General features: G+C 39.5%; 2 protein-coding genes across 2 annotated transcripts in view; one reads left to right on the top strand and one right to left on the bottom strand.

Moving 5' to 3' along the window:
• Positions 1–149: 149 nt before the first annotated feature.
• On the top strand, positions 150–1,331 carry LOC6586003. The gene is made up of 4 exons (XM_002011591.4): positions 150–284; positions 340–401; positions 560–677; positions 743–1,331. The coding sequence occupies exons 1-4, from the start codon at positions 250–252 to the stop codon at positions 849–851; spliced, it is 324 nt and encodes a 107-aa protein (XP_002011627.1). The 5' UTR covers positions 150–249; the 3' UTR covers positions 852–1,331.
• Positions 1,332–14,264: 12,933 nt separating this feature from the next.
• The window catches only part of LOC6586002 (putative uncharacterized protein DDB_G0286901), a 41,142-nt gene continuing 29,253 nt past the window's right edge, over positions 14,265–26,153 (bottom strand). Inside the window, exons 3-4 of the mRNA XM_044007467.1 lie at positions 16,708–17,105; positions 14,265–16,656 (exon numbers count right to left, since the gene is read on the bottom strand). Of these exons, the coding sequence (XP_043863402.1) occupies positions 14,929–16,656; positions 16,708–17,105 (2,126 nt within the window). The 3' untranslated portion in view covers positions 14,265–14,928. The remainder of the gene's footprint in view (positions 16,657–16,707; positions 17,106–26,153) is intronic.

Below are 26,153 nucleotides of genomic sequence, written 5' to 3'. Positions count from 1 at the left end.
GACTATTATTACTTTTTGTTTATTTTGTATTTGAATCTATTGTAACGCTTAAATTCAAATTGATTTTCAGTAAGTACTGCAAGTGGCGCTCGTGCTAGACTCGACGTATTTTGCAACACTAAAGTCAATCTGTGGCCACCCCCATTTATCGATAGCCAACGCTTTCGATAGTCCAACTCGGAATTAGCATTGTTTTGGTTTATTCTTTGTTTTCGTTTTTACAATTGTTGGTAAATTGAAGTTAAACAAATGGAGCAGCAACTGGAAAAAGTGTTGAGCGAAATGTACGTATTGCATAATAATAAACCATCCAAACTATTAATCACTTGATCCTTGCAGCTTAACACAACAAGACACCGTGGGTGCCTTAGTGGCGAATCGGCAAGGCCTCTGCTTGGGCGGTGAGTGAAGTAAAAAAAGCATTATCATTACATGCATGCAAGAGTGTGCATGTGTGTGTGTGCATGTCCATATATGTATGCTTTAATCTGTCGTAAACAAGTCTGCTTTATTTTATTGTTGTTGATTGTTTTTGCCGTTTCCTTCAACTTTTGCACAGCCAAGGGCAACATTAATCCCAACGTCTCTGGCATTGGAATGGCCATATCCGAGCAGGTGGCCAAGCTGGAGCCCAACAGCACTCTTCCGGCCACTGTTTGTCTGTACAGTGGCAATAAGTAAGCAGACATCCGTTAGCCCATTCGCAGGCACCCATTTAATTATTGTTTCTATCCTTTTGCAGGCGCTGTGTCATACAAAAGGATGGCGATATAACTGGCATCATTTATAAACAAACAACACCAGCAACAGCAACAACAGCAGCAACAGCATCGACATCGGCCAATAATTAGCAATGCGATGCGAGTACATACATACATACATAGCTCGTACCTTAGGCCAACGTGAGACAAATTTCTTCCAAATGCGCTCGAGTATTGTTTGCAGCAATAGCCGGCGACATTCGTAGCCGTTTAGCCGTTAAGAGCTGGCAGCGTTTGTGCACTTTTTGTTGATTTGTTTTAAATGGCGTTTATTATTTGTATATTTCCATCTCTTACTATTTTCTTTTATCTTTTTTTTTTATATACATATATATGTAAATGTAACGAATATAATTATGTTGCACTGCATCGTAGTGAGTTAAGCAACAAGCGATTATATGCTCGAAAAACTGAAAAGCTTAATTCGAAACACTTTAGGCAGCATTTGTGTATATATACATTTTGTACGATTAAGCCTGAACAGTGATCAAAGCAAAATTACAAATATAAAGATGATCATGTAGTATCGCAATAATATTAATAACGTAATATTGCGAAATGTATGGAAAATCCTGTTTTCTAAGTTGCTCAATTCTGTTATGTTTGCCTCCTGCTGTCGCAGTATTAGTAGTATTAGTGTATGACTGAGAGCTTCCATTGAGTTAAGCTCCTGTAAAAGCTTTCATCCGAGTGAGTTTGCGTATTGGGTGCTCGCCTCTCAGTTTTTATTTGCATCCTTAAATTCGCACTTTGTTAAGGAGGGAGAGTGAGACAGCGAGAGCTGTTGCTGCGTGTAGCCACGACTGAAAGCTTTCATCCGAGTGAGTTTGCGTATTGGCTGCTCGCCTCTCAGTTTTGATTTGCATCCTTCAATTCGCGCTTTGTTAAGGAGGGAGAGTGAGATAGCGAGAGTTGTTGCTGTGTGTAGCCACGATGTTGCTGTCTAGCTCATTCGCACAGGGCTGTTATGATTTGCAGTAGAGAATAAAGAGAAGCGACTAGAAATTGCCATTCACATTGTGAAAGAATGCAAACTGAGATTTTGATGTTGCGCGCAGTTTAAAAAGTATAAAAGTATGAGCTATGGTGACCAAACTCGACAAGCACATATACATACATATGTACATCAATTATTCAATATCTAAAATTTTAACAGACCTATGCTAATAGCAGCCGTGGTCAAAATATGCATTAGTGAAAGTCATCAAACACTGATCAAAGGCCAACAACAAGCGCCAAAGAGTCTCGAGCTGCTTTTTCGTATTGGCCAAATCTCGCCACGCCACAAATACTTGCAAGTCTTCCAGCTACCTGCCTTAGTATAATTATAATTAATACTCACCTATGTGCGCGCCTATCTGCTCGTAATTACTCAATCATAACGGCGCCTGTTCGTGCTGCCTGCGAGCGTCTAGTCTTTGAATTTTCCGGATTGGGTAACATCGAGGAAATGCAGCTACGCCTACATACATCATAAAAAGAGAGAAATAAAAAAAAAATGATATATTGTCGTCATGCAATATGCAACATGCAACACTCTCATAAGAGACTCCCCAACAAATTGCCGTTAATTTCAGCCCACAAGTTTTTCTGCATTTTCAAAAAAAAAAAAAAACTGATTTTTTTCGTATTAGTTTTTATCTCATTTTTTATATACATATATTTTGAAAGTGGTGTGACAGCCTGGCCAACCGCCCATCACACACATTAACCATCTAGTTGATGCACAAGTTTACAGGCAATTTTGGCAATATGTTTGAGTGTTTGGAGCTGAATTTGGAGTTGGTGTTGGAGTTGAGTGCGCCGTCGCATTAGCCGGCGCCCCCAAGGGTGTTTGCGTCGAAGCTAAACAAGTTTCTTTATTGCCAATTGCCACATAGTGCCGACAGCCGTTTAGCGACTACAGCCAAGATTGCCTATGTTAAACAGAGAAGAAGAAGAAGAAGAGCTCAGTAAAATATCATGTGCCAATTCGATGACATCTTAAGCTGTGCCGAATCGCGAAGGGCTCAAGAAATAATGTATACAACCTATATACTCTTCAAATCCATGAGCGAGTATTCAAAGTACTCATGTTCAATGAATAGAAAGAGAAAGAGTGAAAAGGAAGAAAAGAGAGAGAGAGAGAGAGAAAGAGAGACTGCTATAAGAAGCAGGCCAGAGATAGCGATAGGATAAAGGATAATGATAGGGAAATATATTGAGATAGTTAAATGCTGAGATAGGAAGGGTTGGGCATAGTAGATAGGTACGAGAGAGTGAGAATGTAAGATTGAAAGGTAAGAAAGAGAGCGAGATAAGACTGAAAGCAGAGGTGAGGCAGATAGAGTGACAGCAGAAGAAAGAGAGGAAAATGGTGCGAAAATGAGAGTGAGGCAGAGTGTGAGTGCAAGAAAATACATATAAAGGATGAAAGAGAGAGGAGAAAAAATGAGGAGAGTGGAGGAAAAATATTAAGGGCAATGCAGGAAGACAGAGAGAGAGAGAGAGAGAGAGAGAGAGAGGAGAGAAAGAGAGAGAAAGCGGGGAAAAGTAAAAGACAGACTGAAGTAGGCAGCGAATGAAAGAATATGAGAGTAAAGAAAACATAGTCAAGAGAGTGGAAGAAAACATAGTCAAGTAGAGAAACAGAGAATAGACATAGAGGGAGGTGGAAAGGGAGAGAGAGAGAGAGAGAGAGAGATAGAGAGACAGAGACTGAGATAGAGACAGAGAGAGAGAAAGAGAGAGAGATAGAGACTGAGATTGAGACAGAGAGAGAGAGAAATGGAAATCAAAATAAAGTGCGGTGTGAAACAGTTGCCGAAAGTTTTGCTATGCATGTATGTGTGTGTAATTAATGGAAATCAGTAGGACATTATCGAAGCCTTTTATGGAAAATGACATCGAGGGGAGCTATAAAGGTTCAGTGATCGAATTTATACCCTCCATTCCGATAGTCAGCAGCAGCAGCAGCTCCGTCGACTACTGTGGATGCAGTTGGAGATCTGATCACCTGTGCGCCATGGACTGGAGGCCATTGTGCCTCAAAGTTCAATGGAAACAGATGTAAAGCATGAGCAAATAATCGCAAGTGAATGCAATTGTTGGGCAAAGGACAATGCCGGAGTTTGTGTGTTTGTCGAGCGCCAATAAAGTACATTGGCAAATACATATATGTTAATTCATTTGTACAAATATGTGAACTTGATGCGATTAACAGCAAGGTAGAGAGAGAGAGAGAGAGAGAGAGTGAGAGAGAGACAGGCGGAGAGAGGGGAAAGGGAGACTGGCGAAAATGTTCTTTATCAAACAGCAAAGTTTAAACAAGCTTTGTGCGAATTTATTTGCTTGTCTATGTACATAATTATTGAAATATGCAGGTAAGCTATTGTTCATTGTGTGCGTGTGCATGTGTGTGTGTGTGTGTGTGTGTGTGGGGAGTGTGTTTGCTGCAGCCTTGAACTTTCACTAACTACGGCGCCGCCAACCATCCAGGGGCAATGCAGCGTGGGGCGTTCCACTTGTCTGTGGCCCAGAAACTCTCTACCTCTCTCTCTCTCTCTTCTCTCTCTCTCTCTCTTACTCTGCGTGTGGGTGTGAAAGGTAAACACGCAGTGAACGCTCACGCATCTGCATGTAAAACTCGTTGTTGTATTCGAAATTCGAATTGAAGCAACAAACGTCAGCTGATAAACCAAAATGAAATTGGCCGCCAAGGCGGGTTTATTTAGTCGGCCAAAGCCACCGAAAGCCTTCAACTTGACTAAGCGTTCAATCGAGTTCAGCGGGCGGCGGGCGGCGGGTGGCGGGCGGCGGGTGGCGGGCAGCGAGCGGCACAGCAGGTTGTCTCACTTTCGCTTTCAAGAAGTTGCGTGCGGCAGCAGAGAGAAGCCATAGCAATCGATTGAATAAGTGTGGCGATTAAATAAGTTAGAATGCCGTCTCTAACTAATCTTGCAGATTAGCTGAAAGCAAAGAGCAGCTATTAAAGTGGATATAGGCACCGGCGTGCCTGGTAGAAGCGAGAAGCGTAACCATTGGACTAGATAAGCTTGCAGCAGACAGCAAAACTATCCAGTAGTAAGCTACCGTTAAGACAGCAAATAGCTTAGCTGATTCAACAGAGAGAAGCTATCTACATTTATTGGATAAGCTTGTTTTATTGAAGTGAGACTAATTTAGATAAGTTTGTCTCGGACAGAAAGTCAAGCAGTCTACAGCAAACGGTTTTTAGCATGCCATTAGATAAGTTTTGTAGCTAGCAAATAAGGAAAATCATGGATGATGGACTTGCAGGAAGAGAAGATGCGAGGAAGCGAACAAGCCCAACTTTCAATTCAGTTAGAAGCGAGAAGCGTACTTATGAGACTAGATAAATTTCTCTACGGCAGTTCTTGAGCAAATAGCTCAGTGAGTTGGCAAGGGAGAACTGGATTCCCAATTAATTAGATAAGCTAGTTACGTTGGCGCGAGAAGCGTATTCACTCGTTTAGATAAGTTTGTCTGGCAGTGAAAAGCAGGCAAAGAGCTAACGGAGCTTGCCCAACTTTCGCTTTCAAGAAGTTGCTTAGCTCAGCGACGGCAGCTAGACAAAAGAAAGAAGTCGATTAGATAAGTGGCCCAAGGCGAAATGCAAAGCCAGCCAACCAATTGCCAATTCTCTGAAAGAAGCGAGCATATCAAATTAGATAAGTGAGCGACTGCAACAATAGCGAAAGATCGGTGCCTTTCCCTTTTGGTAAAAGCAACAGCGAAAGCGAGAAAGGTGCTCCAAGCTGGGAGCAAAAGAGACAAGTTGCACAATGTGCCACATACATATATGTATATATATATATATATATGATTATATGTGTATATATAGTACATGTATGTATGTAATACAGATGTCGCCTTCTGCCAAAAATAACGTAAAATCTTGCAACATTTCATTAGATTTGTAGCTGGAAATTGTTGACTCTTGACCACATTTGCTCATTTGCACAGCATTGCCAAGCAGATGGATATACATACATATATCACGCAAGTATATATATATATGTATATATATATGTATATATATATGTGAAGAATTATGTGACCACTGTTGCCCCTAGACGACTTATGCTTGAGTTATGCCAAGCATAAAGATTTTTGTTCATGGCAATATTTTTCACACGACATGATAAATCTTTTAGTCTCTTTTTTCTATTTTTTTTTTTTTTTTTAAGATATATGTATATCTATGATCGAAGGCCCAGCTAGCTTCATAAATTTAAAAGCTAAAATTGCATAGATAAGAAATTGATAAGAAATTCTCTAAGGCAGCTCGCTGAGTTTGCCTCACGTCATTTCATTGGCAAATTCAATGAGTTGATTGCATGCAAATTGCATTATTCAGAATCTCATGTATGGAGAATTATGTCATGTGGCCGTCGAGGCGACAAACTTAGCTAAAGCCAGAGACAGAGACAGAGTCGGAGATAGAGACAGAGACAGAGACAGAGTCAGAGAGTCAGGCGCTTTACAAAAAATAATCACGTCACCAAAGACCAAAATGACGACATTTGGTCGGCGAAGTTAGCTTCGATTTCAAATATGTACAAACTGCCGCACACATAAGCACACACACACACACACACACACACACACATTTGGTATTGTTTACAATTCATTTTTGTTTGGGTTTCAATGTTGTATAATGGAACAGCATCGGCGCCAACAAAATTGCATTTGCTGTGCGCTTCCATAACAAATCACGTTCTGTTTGGCAGGCACGAGCTATCACCTCCAGCTGGCATATGCTGCAGCAGCAACAACAACTGCTACTATTATTACCATTATTATTATTAGTTATGGGAAAACAAGAGTAAAGAAAATGCCATAAATTAGTTTATAAACAACAACAAAAAAACAACTGTCACTGATATCAACAAAATATACTTCTATTTACGTTTATATTACGACATATTTAACAAAAGAAATACACAAAAAAAAAAAAAAAAATAAATAAATAAAAATGCTCACACGTCTGATTCACGCCGAACTCGTCTTAGCCATATTTGGTTAAATCCAAAGTTTATTGAATTTTTACACGCATTTACAATACAGACGAACATGCATGATTCATGCGCCGCGTTTTAGCCATATGTTTCATAAACAAAAAACAATCTTAAGCGACCATTAAATACGTTCATATTTATTGCCTGTCCATTTAAGGCAACTTTCTTTGCTTGAGTCATTTGAAAATGCGCGCCAAGTGCGCTAGTGCAGCTGCACTCGTTCCTCAACACTGACCAATGACGCTTTTATCACACAGTGCAATTGACTATCGATAGGCCGATAGGTGTGCGAAATATTCTTTTACGCTGTTTGAATATGTTGAGCTAGCGCCGTTATATATGTATGTACATGTACATACTGTATACATACATATCATGATTTATATCTAACTTAGATAATGGCATATTTGCTGATAATGTATAGCAAATTTTTAGTAATATATTTGCACAAACCTGCATCGCACTTAGATTAACTCTCTTGCCCAAGGTCGCTTGCACCTGCTGGCGCACTATTGGCCATCTTTTATCTACATACATACACAGTTGATAAAGCATCTGTTATCTGTCTATTTTTAAAATTTCAATTGCATAAGAAACATACACACATACAGCTATATGATGTACATGCATATGTGCATACATTTGCAACTACATATGTACATACATATACATATGTATGTATGTATGTATTAGTACTGTTTATCATCGCTTATTTATTTACATGATTTATTCAATTTTTGTTTCTCATTCGCTCGCGTGTATATAGAGCATTAGGGCGCGTCGGTGGGCGTCGATCATGCTATACACTATACAATGTTGTCTAAATTTTGCAGTATATGCACACACACACACACACACACACACACATACATATACACATATCGCTTGTTGTCTAAATACATCTCGACAATGTCTATTCGACAATTTAAAACAATCGATGCGATTTTTAGCACAAATGTGCCAAACACGAACATTCAATTTATATTTAGTCGATCGCCTTCATACGTCAAATGATAGCACAGCTCTACCACCGCCCCCTCCCCGCAGCCCAACTGGCCCCTCGCCCCATACCCATTCCCCTCAGTCTGCCGTCTTTATATGGGGTTTAGAGCGAGCTGCACAAAAAAAGCAAATAAAAATTGAGTAAAATTAAATTAAATGAAAAAGACACACATACACACACACACACACACACGTGCGCATAGAGCTGCAAAAGCTGATATTCGGCAAAAGTTTGTTAAGTTGCATTGCCAGTTGGCGAATCAGCGAACTTGCCCCAAGTGGCACAGCCACTGATTGCTCTCTGCTCCCTGCTCTCTGCTCCTGCTCTCTGCTGGCTGCTGCAGAAGTCATCTGCACACAGTTTGGTATTTCGTCATCTGGAGAAACACTTTCTACTTTCACTGCAACACAGACACACACATATACAGTGAGCCAATGTGTAAAGGGCCAGCTGCTGAAAATCGAGTTTATGCTTCCAAACACCTTGAACTCATTCGCAACGGGATTTGGTACTGATCACTGGGCCTCATACCAGAGCTCTTAGAGTACTGAAAGTAATTGCTCGACTGCGTCGTTCTAGCCAGCTCCGCACGTCCGTTCGCCTGTCGAGCTGTTCGTGGATCTATCTAGCCTTACGTCCGTTCATGCTTCTATCCCTCTGCCCGTTCGTCATTCTGTTGATCTGTCCTGCGTCTATTAATCCGTCTTTCTATATATGTATGTAAATATATGTACATACTATATACTTATAGACTTTAAGATATACGATTATAGTATGAACTTGTTTTTTTTTTTTTTTTTTCATTTCTCAATAAATCATCTCATTATACCCTGAACCCATTGAAAATGGGAAATCAGGGTATAATGGTTTTGTGAAAAAGTATGTAACGGGCAGAAGGAGGCGTGGCAGACCCCACAAAGTATATATATTCTTGATCAGCGCGACGAGCTGAGTCGATATAGCCCTGTCCGTCTGTCCGTCCGTCCGTCCGTCCGTCCGTCCGTCCGTCCGTATGAGTGCGTCGATCTCAGAAGTTATAAGAGCTAGAGAGCTGAAATGCATACTCGTGTGTACCATACGCAGTACGAGTTTGCTTTATTTTTTCGATAACTAATCCGATAACTTTTTTATCGAGAATAATCGAAAAATTGATTTTGTTTTTTCAGCCTAATTTTAACACTTTTAGACCTGGAGTCTTCAAATTTGCGTTGTATATAAAATTAATAGATACACAGATTTTGTAGTTTACAGATTTTGGATACCACGCCCCCTTCGCCACCAATTTGTAAAAAACGCATTTCAAGTACTAGAGACTTGTGCTTTGGAATGTACACACATATTCACCATATGAATACGTTTTGAAAGTTTCATTAAGATCATATGTTTACAAAAGAAATTATTCAACAAATAAGTTCTCATAATATTGCCCACACTGCAGCGCAGCCCAAGTGCATTCGCTGCTTACTGCGCAGTTAGCAGAGCGTAGGCTTATGCGTGCGTGTGAATGCATGTGTATGTATGTGTGCATAAAAGAAGTGCAGAATGATTAGAATATCAGCTTAGAGGGTTCAGGGTATCTCCTAGTCGAGCAGTCTCGACTGGAGCCTTCTTACTTGTTTTCTTATTGTATCCAATAATCGATCATGGAATTTCGTTTTATTTTAACTCGCTAAAAAACTGTAAATTTCCTATGGACTGTTTTTTTTTTTTTAAATACACAGATTTTTTATATTAGGGAGCTAGCTCCCCTCCCCCTTCTCACACATATACAAATAATACGAAAGGCAAATACTAGAGACGTTTGCTTTGGCACATGAACACATCTGGTTGCTATTATCACGCTCTGAAAATTTGCTTAAGAAAGTCCAACTAGATGAAAAGTTATTCAACAATTAAGTTCGCATGGCAAAGCCGTCGCGACGGCGCAGCTCCAGCGCAATCGCTGCGTTAACTGCGCAGTTAGCGGCGCGCGTGCCCAAGCTTGTGTGTGTGTATATGCATGTGTGTGTGTGCGCGTTGTTTGCTGTTTTGTTTGTTATGTGTGCTCTGAAAGAAGTGTGGAGTGACTGGCATAGCAGCTCTGCGCAGTGTGCAGGGTATCAGCTAGTCAGGCACTGCCGCTTGGAGCAACGCTTGCTTGTTTGTATACCCTAAATCAAGTGAAAATGGGAAATCAGGGTGTAATGCTTTTGTTGAAGTGTAGGAGGTGTGGCAGACCCCATAGAGTATATATACAGTAGAATCCGGTTATAACGAAGCTCAAGGCTCCGTCGTTATACCCGAAAGACCGTATAAGTTTGCTCATATAAGTAAGTATATTTGTCTTGGGATCCAAATTTCCGATTATAGCGACTCTGCTTATAGCGTCTGTACGGTAATCAGCGACGAAAACTCTGGTCCCCAGACAAACTTTTATGAACAAACTCATACGGTTATAGCGCCTCCGGGTATAACGACGGTTCCTTGAGTGTCGTTATAACCGGATTCTGCTGTATATATTTCTGATCCTTATCTAGTCAGGTCTATCTGCTGGATGTCCGTCTGTCCGTCCGTATGTGTAAGCGCGTCGATCTTACGACCTATAAGTGCTAGAGCCATCAAATTATTTTAGGTTCCTGTATAGAAAGCGCACATCGAGTTTGATCGTTAAGTAAATCCGTTTGAATGTTATCGATTAACTAATTTAGAGTCAGCTATAAAATTGTACCTCCTATACTTTTGCGGTTAAAACCTCCAAATGTTGTATTGAGATTCATGTATATTTTTTTATATTATATTGTATATTGATTTATATTATATATTGGATAACCAATAAAAATTCTGTCGAATTCTTATTTGAAGATCAGTTGCAAATATTGTCAAATATTTAATGGAAAATGCTGAAGTTTTTATTAGTCTAGAGTTTTCTTGCTCACTGCTGTGGCGGCTCCACTGTAGTTCTAGACCTAATATGCCTGTCTCTGGGAGTGCTGCGACTGCTAATTGTTTTCATTCTTTTTTTGCGATAGATTGCAAACGCTTTAGCACTTCCTGGTTACTTAGTTGAGCAAATAGTAGTCGATGGCACGCACCCGCACCCACACCCGCACCCCTACCAGCACCCGCTCAGCTGAGCACACAGTCGCATGTAAAGCAGAGTTAGACAGACAGACGGGCAGACAGCTGGTATTGCTGACAGTAACAAACAGTTGGTTGGTTATTTGTTTGTCGCTTTATTGTGATCATCATTATTATTATTGTTATTGTTATTATTATTATTATTATTACTATAATGACGATTTTCATTATCAGCGAGCGATGGCTGGCTTTGGCATGCTTTCATCTTGCATTGACCTCAAAAAGCCGTGTCGTGTCGTGTGGCCCAGATACAACACATACATACATAGGTGGCATGGACGCACTGCGGATGATGGCTATGAAGGTGACACGAGCATCGTCATGTAACAGCTGTTAATCAAAAATAATTGAAATAGATTATTGCTACTATTATTATGCTTACGTTGGCTGTGACTGTGAGAACTACTCTCGATTCTCTATGATCATCATCTTCGCTGCGACGCCGGCCAGCCCTATAAATATAATAGTTCGTTCGTTCGGGCTCAAAGGTCACCAGCGGCTACCTCAAATCAATTGTATTCAATTCATGTCCAGCTCAAGTGCCAAAGGCAAAAGAAAGGAAAGAAAAGAAAAGTAAAGAAAAGTATCGCAAAACTTAATTTAGACTGTAAACAAATTGTAGTTTAATAGAGATTATGCAAAACCATTCCAAGTCAGCTAGAGAATTTCCTTTTATGCCAGAGCGCAGCTCTAGATACGAGGGCTCTTTAAAAAGGTATGCAAAGTTGCGAAAAAATATTTGTTGTATTTTTTTTCATTATTATATTATCGAATGTTTTATTTTAAATTTTTGATTTATGCACGAGGATAAGTATTACCAACCTGATATAGACTGGTATCAAAAGTTGTACCCATGCTCGATCACAGCGATCTGTGATGAACTCAAACACCAGTTCAAGCTGATTAATCAAATCGCTCCATCATCGAGCTACGCCTCCTCTTTCCAGTGTTCATCTAATGGAAACAGTTCTCTTAAAGCATCCCTATTTAAGCTTTCATGTGGACAACTGCGAGTCAGCATTGAGGAATCTACGAGCCTCCCTAGGGTCGCAGCCATCTATTATAGAATTGTGCATTAAGCTTGTATTATACACCGTGGGAAACCACAGCAATAGACATAGTTCTTGTATATTAATATTAACCTTAAAGAGGTTGATTTTTGGTTAATATATATCTCGCTCGTCATATCGATTTCTGCTTCCATTTCGATTCCGATCTCAACCTTAATATCGATTTTTATACATATTTCGATATCCATTCTGTATTCGATTTCGATCTCAATTTAAATATCCATGTCGATTTCTGCCTAGAATTCGTTCCCCATCTGAAATTAGGTATTTATCTCTATTACGATATCCATCCCCATGCGATCTCCATAACGATTTCGATATCCATTTCGATCTGTTCTATATCCACCTCGATCTCGATTTCGATTTCGATTTCGATCTTTACTAAATTTAACCCCAAATCCAACCCCTTAAATAAAAAATGGTTTGCTTTTTTTTCTGTAAATGTTAAATCGTTTGAAAACAACTTAATGTTTCATTTATTTTCTGCATCGTTTTCATTTCATTTTTTTTTTTTTTTTTTTTTTTTTTTTTTATTATTTTTTTGAATTTCTGTTTGTTTTGATTACTCTTTTTTGTGTATGTCAATCAAGAATTGCATTTTCGCATTTCACATTTTGATTTTCAATATAAAAATACATTCGCTTCCGCCACACATCTCTCTCGGTTGGCTGCTGCTGCTAGGAACATCAATTCTACATTTAAATATGTGTGTAATTGTTGTTGTTGTTGGAGAATCTTGCTTGAAACATAATGTATTTATGTATACATATATATATATACATATGTGTATATATATATAGAGTGTTTGCAGCATTTTTGTCTTGGAAACAATCATTACAAAATAGTAGTAAAAATCTACGAACTACTACAAAAAAAAAAATTATTTATATATGTATACGTATATGTATGTATGTGTATATACATATATATCTATTACAATATTTGATAATATAATCTTAAATTGTAAGTCTTTAGACTAATTAATATTATTGTTGTAGTAGTTGTAGATTGATGTTGTTGTTGTTGTTGTTGTTCTATGTAAAAATTATACACTTGAAGAAATTTTTAATGAACTTTTTACATATACATATATATAGAGATATGCACGTATGTGTTCTTCCCCTATATATATTTATAAATTGGCATGAATTTCAATCAAAATAAATAGGCATATGCTAAGATAAAAAAAAAAATCTAATGTAAACTAACATATTTTTATATGATATATATAGTATATATATAAAATGTTTGCTCTTTTTACTTTGACTTTGATTTTTTTACTTCTGTTTATGAGATGCTTCACATTCGTACTTTGGGCCGAAAACAAATTTGGGGAAAAAAAAAAATTGTTTAAAAATTAAAATTATTTTTAAATATAAAAAAAATTAGTGGAGTGATTTTTGTCAGTTTCTTTTTGTTTTTTGTTTTTTTTTTTTTTTTGCATATATATTTTATTTGAAAATTTCTTTATTTTCCTATGCATTTTTTGTTGTTGTTTTTGTTTTTTGTTTTTTTGCTTTTTGTAAATATGTGAGAAAGTGAAAAAAACATCACAGCTAAAACTTCAGTACATTTTTCTTGTGGTTACTTCGAAAATAATATATAATAACTATTAATATTATTATTATTATTATAAAAAATATCGAAATTGGAGAAAAGTTTGCGGAAAGAAAGAATGAATTAAAAAAAAAAAAAAAAAAAAAAAAAAAACAAACAACAAAATGGGTGTGTGTGTGTATGTGTGTGTTTCTTCATAAATACATATATATACACAAATATGCTTACAATTTATTGTTGTGCGTATATATCGGTGTAAACACACACATATACATATATATATATGTATATATATATATAGCTACTCATGTGTGTGGATGTATGCATATGTATAGATAGATCTATATACACATAGATATCGATAGATATAGATAGATCTATCTCTCTATATAGATCTATATACATACATATATATATATATATATACATCGATAGATCTATATGGGCATACATATATATAGATCTATATACATATACACATATTTATACACACATATACATATATATGCGTTTATGTGTGTGCATCTATATGTATGCTATTTTATATATATATATGTACACATATATCGCCGTATAACTAAAAATAGACTTTGCTCTATATAGACGACATTTTGTCAGTTTTGTTTGTTTTGTTTTCGCTTTCCTATTCCATATTATTGTTTGCTTGTTTTTCTTCTTTTTTTTTTTTTTTTGGTCAATTTTCTTGTCGCTTTTATTATTTCCTTTTTTTTTTTAATTTTTGCATTTGTGTGCGTGCGTGTGTATGTGTGTGTATGTATGCCTTTCGTTTGGGGGTTTCATTCTCAGCTCACAATGGCGTTGCCCAGCTGCTTCGTCAGATTGGGGCGCCAGAGCCCCAGAGTTAGGTCGATTTAACGGGGGAGCAGGAGGGGAGGGGGGAAGGATGGGGGCGCGGGATGCGTGGGGGAGTGGAATTTAGATGAGGCGGGGCTAAAAAAAAAAAAACACACAAACTTGGGACAAGGGCAGGGGGATGGACAGAATTTCGCAGGGAGTAGCAGGGCTCGGTAGGGAGAGAGAGAGAGAGGGAGAGAGAAATTAATGGATGTTAATGGTCTAATGGGGGCTGTTTTTTTTTTGGATGTGATGTGAAGGCCAGAAGGATAAAGCAACCATAGACTGAGATTAAATACAAGAAGCGATCATCCGTCCAAGGATCACTCCAAAAAAAAAAAAAAAAAAAAAAAAAAAAAAAATTAACTAAAACTAGGAACGTCTTACAGACTAAAAGTACTTGGGTTGCCCCGCCCATAGATCTGATACGATACGATACAGTGAATGTGACCCGCCCCGTGGTTAGAGCTTGGACGTCTTTTTGTGTATGAGTGTGTGTGTGTGTGTGTGTGTTTGGGGGGTGGGTTGAGGCTATACAGACTAATCTAATCCTCCCAGGCAACGCCGGAGGCCAGTTCACGGCGTACACGCCACAGCATCAGCTCCATGCAGGCGCGTGAGTCCTCGAAACTGCTGTGTCCAGTGGCACCGTCCCCGCTCTGGATCTCGCGATTGAGATGCGTCTTGGTCAGGTGGCGCAGGGCCCGACGATAGGGGAATCCGCTTGTGTGTGGAAACGCAATGGATGTGTCGATCAGCGTATTGTGGACGATGCGCAGGGCGCGCAGATCATTGTCCAGCCCATGTCCGATCAGTATGGTGTCCGCATCGATCAGCTCCAGCAGATCGCGCTGCACCTCGGCCAGCGACTTGCAGCCGTTCGCCTTGAGATCCTTGGCGGTGACGCCCGAGAAGCGTGTATTATAATCAACAATATCGGCATCCGGTCGCACATAATGCTCGTACACCAGCTGCCCGTTGAGGGCCACCAGCGATACTTTGGTGACGTCCAGGCCGCGGCCCGTATAGCTCATCTCACAGTCGAGCGCATAGACGGCGGGCGGCTCACGGTTGCGGGCCGACGAGCCGCTGCGCGGTCGTGTATGGACGAAATCATGATAGGGCCCATTCACGCCCACCACCGATCCGGTCCACACATGGAGATCGTGATGCGTGCAACCGGCATCGCTCTCCTCGGTGCCATTGCAGCAGGTCCAGCGGCTCACCCAGACATTGCCGTCGTAGCAGCGATGGTACTTGCCCCAATGGTATGTGCACTCCTCGCGCGTCAAATACTGTCCGCTCAGATCGTCCACCAGAAACTCGCGCTTGCAGCGCACACACTGCTTGGCCAGGGTGCGCTCCACCATCGGGTAGTTGCAATAGAGCTCCAGCCCGTAGCTGCTCTCGGCACTGGGTGCCGATTCGCATTCGCTGCCGCTCCATTCGCCGCCCGATTCCGAGTCGAGGGAACGTGGCGATATGTTGCCCGAGTCTGTGGATGTTGTTGCTGTTGGGCTGTGGTTGTTATTGTTGCTATTGTTGCTATTGTTGCTATCGTTGTTAGTGTCACTATTGCTGATGTGGTTGCTGCTGCTGCCGCTGGTGGTGCTGCTGTTGCTGCTGCTGCTGATGCGGCCAGTGCCGCCGCCAATGAGCTCGTCGGGATGGCCAACCTCCTGGCCGCCAACCACATATTCGAATTGGCTCGTATTCAGGCCATCATGGCAATTGATCACCGTCAATGCCGACTCGGCCACGGCCATCACATGGGCGGCCGCGAAGCTCATGTGCGGCAGACACTTGAAGATCTCGATGGCCCCGTCGTGCACCACACTGGCCACCGGGAAGCCGTACACGCGCAACAGATTCTGATCGATCAGATAGCGGCGCAGCTGGCGCATCAGCGCCTCATCATCAATGTCCAAACGCTCGTATTGACGCAGCGGCGGCACCAGGAAATTCAAATTCTGACGCTGTTGAGCCTTGTGCAGCTGGCGCTCTTCGCGCTGCCAGCTCGTTATCGATTTTACTCCATGCTTGTTGTAGCTGTTGTTGTTGTTATGGTTGTAGTGGTTGCCGTTGTTGTTGTTATTGTTGTTGTTGTTGTTATTGTTGCGTATGCTGCCGCAGCTGCTGCCAATGGGTGAGCCACCAGGTGAGCTCACAGCTGATGAGGAATTGGAGCTGTTGAATTTCATGTTGTTGTTGCCGTGCCCGTTGTTGTTGTTGTTATTATTGTTGTGGTGGTTGTTGTGCAGCTTGTTGTTGTTGTTTTGGTTATTGTTGCACTTGTTTTGCTTTGCCTTGCCACGCTTTGAATTGCAATTGTTGCCGTTATTGTTGTTGTTGTTGTTGTTATTGTTGCAGCTATTATTATTATTATTGTTGTTGTTGTTGTTGTTGCGCCACTTGCCCTTGCACTTGCCGTTGGCTTTGTTCGGCTGCTGCTGTTGCAGTTGCTGTTGCTGCTCCTGCGGCACTTGCACCTGTATCTGCACCTGCACCTGTCCAGGCGTCTGCTTCAACGCCTGCCCCTTCTGCTGGCGCTTCGAGCGCGACTTGTTGTTGCTGTTGCCGCTACTCTGATGATTGCCAGAATTGTTGCCAGCTCGGCACTTGGGCTTGTTCAGGTGCTCGTCGCTGGAATTGATGTCCTCGCTGGTTGCCTCGCTGCTGGTGCTGTTCCGATGTCCAGGATTGTGCTGGCCCAGGAATTTCTCTGCAAAGAGCCAATACGAGAAAAGACGTTTTAGTATTTCTTAAGTTTCTTTCACTACCTTTCATTTGTTTCTGTTCGTATCGCGTTTATCAATATTATATTGGCAACTGTTCTAGATTTTAAAATTCAGATTTTAAATTTCATGAAATTCATTTCTCTCTGACCGATCTGATTCCAAACTGAAAATGTTTACCCTGGTGATGTAAAAACCAACAGAACTTTCCCAGCTGACTTTGTTTTCATAGCTTACTCATTTGAACTAGTTAGATTTGTTATATTTCTATAGATAGAGTATATGGGATTGTATGAGATCAGTGTAGGCAAGTGTAGTTCATTCAATAATGAATTATTTTTCGCTCTAAAATGATGCAGTTGTACTTTTAAACTAGTTCTTATAAACTAGTTCGCGTGAATTAGTTTCAGCGAACAAGGCCCAATGAACTAGTTCAAATGAACTAGTTCTCGTGAACTGGTTCCAGTGAACTTGTTAGTGCGCCGCTATTATAAAATATTTAACTTTGCTATTTCATATAACTTTGCTATAATCAAATGCAGCTCATTTTGGAACTAGTTCTAGTTCTTTGTCTACTCATATATTTTTCTGAATTTACATTTACATTTTTTATATATTACATCGAGCAAAATTGTGTTCACTTCTGAACGAGCTTTAGCTCTTTGCTCGTTCGTTCACAGAATCGATAGTTCCAGCTCTTTGCTCGTTCGTTCACTGAACCCCTCCTATATTTCAATAGCTCATACATTATCAATTTATGTTGAAAACGCTAATGATCCACTGAATAAATTTGCCATTGATAGTCATGCTCATGAGACGCTTGTTATGAACTAGTTCATCTGAGCTAACTCAGCTAACATAACATACTTCTGAAGCGTGTTAGCTAGCTGGCGTGGTATTCCATAAATTAAAACTCATCCAAACTAAACAGATTTCCATTTAATGCGCTCTGTTACGCTCGTGAACTAGTTCGCTTATGCGTTACCAGCTAGTTAATCTTTACGTCGTTCGACTACGCTTCAGCCGCCGCCCCCGCCGCCGCCCACGCCTCAGGGATCCCATAGACAATCTGTGCACAAATTCCGTATGTGAGTACCCACATCTATATATAATTATTTCGTCTTTTTTTCAGCTATAGTAAATTTGCTTGACGTCAATTTACGTTTGCTAATTGCTGAGTTGATAACAAATTCGTATGTGTGTATGTGTGTGTGTGTGTGTGTGTGTCGTAAGCATGCGTATGATTATATGTGTGTGTGTGTGCGTTTGTTTGTGAATCGCTCTTATCAGCCGGTCGGCATCATTGCGCGCGCCACGTGCTTCTCATTTTGTGACTTTGCTCGGCATTCATAATACAAATTTATTGCCAAAAAAAAAAAAAAGCAGGAGGAATATGCTCAGCCAGGAATACCCTGTAATACGACAAGCCTAGGCAGAATTGTATTAAGTGTAGATAGAAAAGTGCTTCACGGCGTATCTATGCGTCGCTCATAGTCGACTTTATTTGACCTCAAGTTCTAAGCAATGAGAGAGTTGGAGAGAGGGAGAGGGCGAGAGGGAGGGAGAGGGCGAGGGAGAGACAGCTAGTGAGAGAGGGAGTGACATATGTTGGCTCTTGTCTCATAGAGGAAACAAACAACAGAGGCGCGTGGCTGCCTGTCTTACCCACAAGACGATGATGATGATGATGATGCTGATGCTGATGATGATGCTGATGCTGATGATGGTGAGCTATTACTCATGAGCAACATAATTATAATGAGCCGAAAAATGACTTCCGCATTTTCTGGGCAGTTCATTCAAGCCGCAAAAGGGGCGTTGTAACAGCTCGCTGTTGCCAAGCAACGAAAAGGGGGCGGGGCTTGGGGGGATAGCTCAGCTCGGGCAACGTGTTGATCGTTAGCAACACGTGGCTAAGCGTCAATCGGAGCTAAACGTGTATTTAGCTAGAGGCCAGCTGTAGCTTATCTAAGTGACGACCGGCGACAAGTTCTAGTGCTTAACTGCAACAACAACAACAGCAACAACAATCACAAATTGTTATCTATTTATGCATTGCATTTGCTGCTTCCTATTTGCACAGCCAATTTGTTAAGTTTTTGTTTGCATTTGAGCTTCCCACGACAATTTGATGCCTGATAAATTGCGTGCGATGGAAGGGAAGTGCAGCGCAGCAAGTCATCAGTTATATATGTATATATATCATTATATCAATATGTATTATAGTCACACACACAAACACACACACACGCACCTCACATCATATCATATCATAGCACAGTTTGTTGACTCTGCATACGACCGAAGGACATATCGGATATCTAATATGTACTCTACATGTGGAGCTCTATTTAGCATCATAGTTGGCTCGCTGGCTGGACGCGTGACTTGTGTGGGCAATTGGCCAATAAGGCAAGCCAGGCCAAGCCGAGTCAAGCAAAGCCAAGCAGAGCCGAGTCAATCGCTGGCTTTGCATGTCAAGCAAATTTCTCCGCATCAAGTCATAAATCACGCATACGCAGCGTTGCCAGGCGGCGGCCCAGCAGCAGCAGCAGCAGCAGCTGAGCAGCTGCCAATTATTGTTTACATATGTGCAACACGTACTTTAACACGCATTGAGAACTGTTTGGCCCAGCGATTAGATAAACGAACTTCCCGAACACACGCACACACACACACACACAGGGACACACTCTGTGCGCTTTATCGCACACACACACAAACACACGCGCCAAAATCTTCAACAACCTTGAAAATCATATAAATATTCATGTGCGCGCATAACAAGTGTAGATATGCGATTAAAACGTAAACATAACATAATTATGCGAGGTGCGTTTCAAACGTATTCGCCGATGAGCGACAGAGAAAGAGAGAGAGAGAGAGAGAGAAGAGTAAAATAGCTAAATATATAGCTGTCTCTGCGCACATGAGGACAAACACAAGTGCTCCAGTGGGGAGTGCTCGACTGCAAGTTACCCGAAGAATAATGCTCAGATACTTATGCAATCAGGCATGGTAGGTGATAAGAGTTATCTAGAGGGCAGAGTGGGACATGAGGAATATAGTCTAAGGCAGCAGACTATCGGATGTGATAGGCATGAGAAAAGAAGAACTCTACAGGGAGACACAAGTTTGAATACTTAGATACAGATACAGATATAGATATAGATATAGATATAGATATGGATATAGATATAGATATAGATATAGATATAGATATAGATATAGATATAGATATAGATATAGATATAGATATAGATATAGATATAGATATAGATATAGATATAGATATAGATATAGATATAGATATAGATATAGATATAGATATAGATATAGATATAGATATAGATATAGATATAGATATAGATATAGATATAGATATAGATATAGATATAGATATAGATATAGATATAGATATAGATATAGATATAGATATAGATATAGATATAGATATAGATATAGATATAGATATAGATATAGATATAGATATAGATATAGATATAGATAGATAGATAGGGATATAGATATAGATAGGGAGAAAAAAAGAACAACAAATGTTATACAACAAACCAAAAAAAAGTGGGAAATTGTAATCGGAGATATGGATAGAATGCTATAGATCACTGGCCAAGTGCGATGCGAATCTTAAGTGGAGATTAATGAATGTGATACGTTGAATGTCATTGGTTGAAGGCCCGCCAGACGTTTGACAAGCTATTAAGCTAGCGAAGATTTGCCTTGTTCTCAAAGATCTGATTAATGTCATTCTAGATGAAGCGACGCTGCGACACGGCCCCAAAGTCATTTAAACGAGCTTACAATTGACTCATGTTTTGCTTTAATATTATTATTATTGTTTTACTTTACTTTTATACTTTTTATTTTTGTATTTTGTATAGCTTGGCGCTTGTTACAAAACCAACAGTAACAACAACAACAACAATCCGAATATTAATAATAATAATGAACTATTAAAAAGTCCCTGATAAGATTGCACAGCGTATAAATTTGCGGCTACTGTGGCGAGCTTTACGATCAGTTCCCTGATAATCTATATGCATCAACATAGTATGTATATTATATAGAGTAAATGTGGTATATATGCGGTATATGTGGTTTATGTAATATATGTAGTATATGTGGAATATGCAGTATACATAAAATATGTAGTAAATGTAGTATATGTGATATATATAGTATATGTAGTAAATGTGGTATATGTAGTATATGCAGTATATGAAGTGTATATAGTATATGCAGTATATGTGGTATATGTGGTATATGTAGTATGCAGTATATGTGGTATATATAGTATATATAGTATATGTGGCATATATGGTATATGCAGTATATGTAGTATACGCAGTATACGTAGTATATGTAGTATACGCAGTATACGTAGTATATGTAGTATATGTAGTATACGTAGTATACGTAGTATACGTAGTATATGTAGTATACGTAGTATATGTAGTATAGTGTAGTATATATAGTAGTATTAGTAGTATAGTAATATCTATAATATACATAAGTTGTATATAGGGTATACATACATAAGCTCGATTGTACAATATAAGAATAATTGACAAATTGATGTATCTATCACAAGAGCTCAATTTGTACATTATTTGCTTTATCTTCTTTTTAATTTTTAGTTAGATTATTATCAATGGTGTTTAGTAGACGTATCTGCACCGTACTCTCAGGCATGTAAGGCTTTAATTTAGTGGGCAAGTGGCCACATTTAGTTTCGAGCTAGTTGCCAGGGCGATAAGATGTTGCCAATGGCATTTGGTTTCGACTGTCTAGCTGCGGTTGTCAAGTGGACTTCACGTTACCAGGCACCTAATCAGCGGCGGCTATCCCCAAAAATAATAATAATAATACAAAAAAAAAAAAAAAAAAAACCTTTTTTAATATATACTATATGAATATCCTATATACATATATACTAACTATGCTTAAAGCAGCTAAAATTCAGCTCTGGCTGCTATGACACCGCGTCACGCTGCGAGCTCGTTGCTATGACACTTGCTGCACTTGCTCGCACTGCAGGCATTTATTTATGTTTGTGCTTTCATCCAAGATAACGTGACCCACATTTGATGTGAACGATGAAATTCAGCATGCGGCGAGCAATACGAGAATCCACAGCGTCGGCCCCTGATAATTCCCAGGCATGCCCAAACGCAGCTGTGCAATGGCCTTCGAGCCGAGCTCGCATTGCCAAATGGTGCGCCATTTCCTGTCCCTAGGCCAACAGAAGACCAGGCCAAATATAATAAAGCAAGCTCAAGCTCGAGTCGGCACACACACACACACATGCAGAAAATCGGACTGAATAGGTATGTTTATGCGAGAACACTTTATGTTGGTTAGTTGGGTTTATGGCTAATGCTAATGTTGTTGTCTTAGTTGTTGTTGTTGTTGTTGTTGTTGCCCTGCGAGTTACGTACGTGACGATAAGTCGTACTTGGGCAAGATTTAGGCGCGTTTTACATTTTCAACTAATATGCATTTTTTTTGTAGCACGCATAAAGAAACAGGTGAGCGCTGCTCGACGAAGCAGATACCCTGTAAGTAGCAAGAGAGCCAGTTGGAAAATCTTTACTCTTCAAATATTTCATTTCCATGGCAAATAAGCCAAAAGGAAATCTCAATGGAAACTATTTGTAGATACTACAAACACCTTGTTGGCTGCTGTGAAATTATAGGGTATGCGAAACTAAGCATGCCAAATAGCCATTGAGGTCAAGACACCATAAGGCGACGACGACGACGAAGATGTCGTGTTTTATTCACATAGTCGTTTCGCATAAGTGAGAGCTGTAAAAATACGATAAGTATATATGTACGTATGTATATGCATGATGAGTATATATATACATATATACATACATATATACACATATATGTTAATGCATATTGTTGTTACAGGTATATGAACCAAGGCACGCAATCTTTAGCGATTGTCGTTAACAATAGCTATTATCATCATAGAGAGATAATGTCCGCTGCTTTCTGATCTTGTAAATTATAGCCATCAAACTACATGAGATAAGAATAGGCTAAAGATAATGTAAGTTGATATTTGGCGCTAGATATAAGAGCGTATCGATAACCGATAACCATATATATGTGCATATATGTGAAGATACGGATTGCGATCGAAATATAGATAAAGATACATATACATTTGTATGCAAAGTCAGATGAAGATATAGATAAAGATAATCGTAGAGGTAAAGATGCAGATAAAGATGAAAATAATGATAAGCCACATACAAAGATTAATAAATAGATGCAGATGTAGTTACAGATACATTGATAAGCATATACTGACATAGATAAAGATCAAGATTATGGTGAACTTGGAGATATGTATCTATGTGCAGATACAAATACATTTGTAGATGCAGATACTACTTATACATATGCAAAGCTATAGATACATATGCATGTAGATACATATCAAGTTATAGATACATTTAGAAATACTATTGCAGCATAAGATATTGACGATTTTCTAGACCGATACAGATACAGATGTAAAGCTGTATATACATCTATAAATATTGGTGAATTTCTAAACAGATATAAAGATATGAATATGAAGATATTGATACAATTGTAGATAATGATATAGATACAGATACAGATGCAGATACATATGCATAGATAGAAACATATCTAGATATATGTATATGGAGGCACAGAAACCAATACAAATGCAGCTGCAGATCAAGATGCAGATACATAGCATGCTATAGATACATAAATAGATATAGGTAGGCGCAGTTGGAGATGTACCTTTATAGATACAGATAAAGATATAGTTATAGGTACAAATGTACAATTAGATACAAATATAGATACAGCTTATACTTTGAGAATCATGTATCTTGAACGGGTATCTATCTATATGCATATGCATCACTATGTATCACTATGCATATAGATAGATACCAGTTGAAGATAAGTATCTAATATAGATAAATAAACTTAGTCGCTGCGTTGGCATATCTAGAGACTCGCACATTTCCAAGCCAACAATTCAGATAGAGATACGACGCTCGACGAGACTCTGGCAGATCTGGTGTGAGCTGTTGCCCAAAGGCGAACGTGTTAACCTTGGCCATTGCAGCTGGAGCTGTGCGTATTTCAAGTGGAAAATGAGCAGAGGTAGGGGAAGGGGGAGGCGTAAGCTGTATAGCCGGCATCAAAAGGAATTGAGCATTCAAGAGAATTTATGTGCGCTTCTTTGCCTCAGCATCAGCTTCAGCTTCAGCTGCTTCTTAATAGCGCGAGAATTCTGTGCCAGAGCATTTAATAGGTTAATAATGCGAAGACTCGGCGTAACTTCATTGTCATTGTGTGTGTGTGTGTGTGTGTGTGTGTGTCTATGCCACACCGTTAGCCGCTCCACTCTTCACATTCCACAGTCAACATTTGTCTGAAGTCTGCGCTCTGCCACTTAAAAAGGCAACGAAATGAGTTCAAGTTTTTTGCTCCATCTTCGGATTACATAGCCAAGCCCCTACCCCTTGCCGCCCCCTCCCCCTCCCCCTCTCGCTTAGCGTCGCATTAACCTTAAAGCGATGCAGCGAGGCGTGAAGTGTGCAGCAGCTGCAGCAATTTCTTGGCCATACCGCAATAAGTTAATAACGCGCAACCTAAGCTCAAATTTTTTGTTTTCTGTTTTCAACAGAATTTTGATTAAATATCGGAAGCCGAGAAGGCCCCTTCGCATTTATGTAGAGGAACTGTTTTTCATTCACTTCTTCTATCTGTTGTTGTCCAGAGCAGAGTTCGGTGTGATGAACAGAACACATAACAACAGATAATTATCTATGTAGTTAAATTTAACACCTTAACTGTATAGCTGCTGGCAAGGCAAGGCGTCTCTATGGCTGTGGGATGTGAGATCTGAGATGTGAGAAATGATATGAGAATCATTAGGCTATTATATGTTCTATTAGCTAACGATCCAGTGCCAGATTATCTAAGAGAAAGTGAGCCACTAGACATCTGGCAACCCTTTGGCTTGAACCAGGCACATTTCAAATTTTCAGCTAACGGCTATGTTAACATATTTTCTATGTAGCTAAAAATACATGACAATTCAATAAGAAGTTCTTTATGATAATCTGGCAACACTTGGACAGGTTTCACAGTATAGCTAGAGCAGCTATAGATTTGAATTTGTTGCTTTTATAGATTATAATAAGAAACAATTGAGTAATCTCCCAGTTTGTATTCTAGCATATATCAGCAGTCTGGCAACGCGTGAGCATATTACACAAGGAGCTGTGGTTATATAGTATAGTTTCATAGGAAATCCAATAAGAATCCGCTGAATTAGAAGTTCTTAATACCATATCTATATTTCTATATATCAGTCTGGCAACGCTTCGGCAGATTTCATGGTATGCTATAACTATACCAGTTATATCAGGTTGTTGGCTACATCATATGATGCCTATAATATTATTCTCAAACAGAGAAAACAGCTGAGTCCCAACTTTTTCTCGGCTTCTATTCTATTCTGGCATTTATAGCAGCAATCTGGCAACGCTCACGCTGAATAGATACTTCTAAGGCTCTCGCTTACAACGTAGCCATAATGCCTGTCTATTCAAACACAGCTTTCAAAACAATGCCTGCTAATATTCCACTCGTGCATCATCGGGGCAGATGCAGTAGTTCAATTGGGTTTCGAACTAGTTCCAGTTCGCGTATCAGGCAATGCTTTTCATAAAGCATGCGTGCATCGGCTGACGCCATAAATGTTTTGCTGATGACAAATGACATTTTAAACGGTTTTCTAGCAAACCATAAAATACTGTATATTTATGTATGTATGTATATGTGTATGTATATATGATACATTTTAGATTTGAGTCGAAGTAGAGCTGCGGTTGCTCCAAGTGCTAATCAATGACAAAAATAAAACGAACTAAACTTATGTAACGACCGAGCGAGGCAAATGAAATCAAACTGATTGTTGACTTGGCTATCAGTTCAGGGCGTTT

Source organism: Drosophila mojavensis, unplaced genomic scaffold (genome assembly GCF_018153725.1).
Source record: "Drosophila mojavensis isolate 15081-1352.22 unplaced genomic scaffold, ASM1815372v1 contig_136, whole genome shotgun sequence".
NCBI lineage: Eukaryota > Metazoa > Arthropoda > Insecta > Diptera > Drosophilidae > Drosophila > Drosophila mojavensis.
This window is presented reverse-complemented; position numbering and strand designations above follow the sequence as displayed.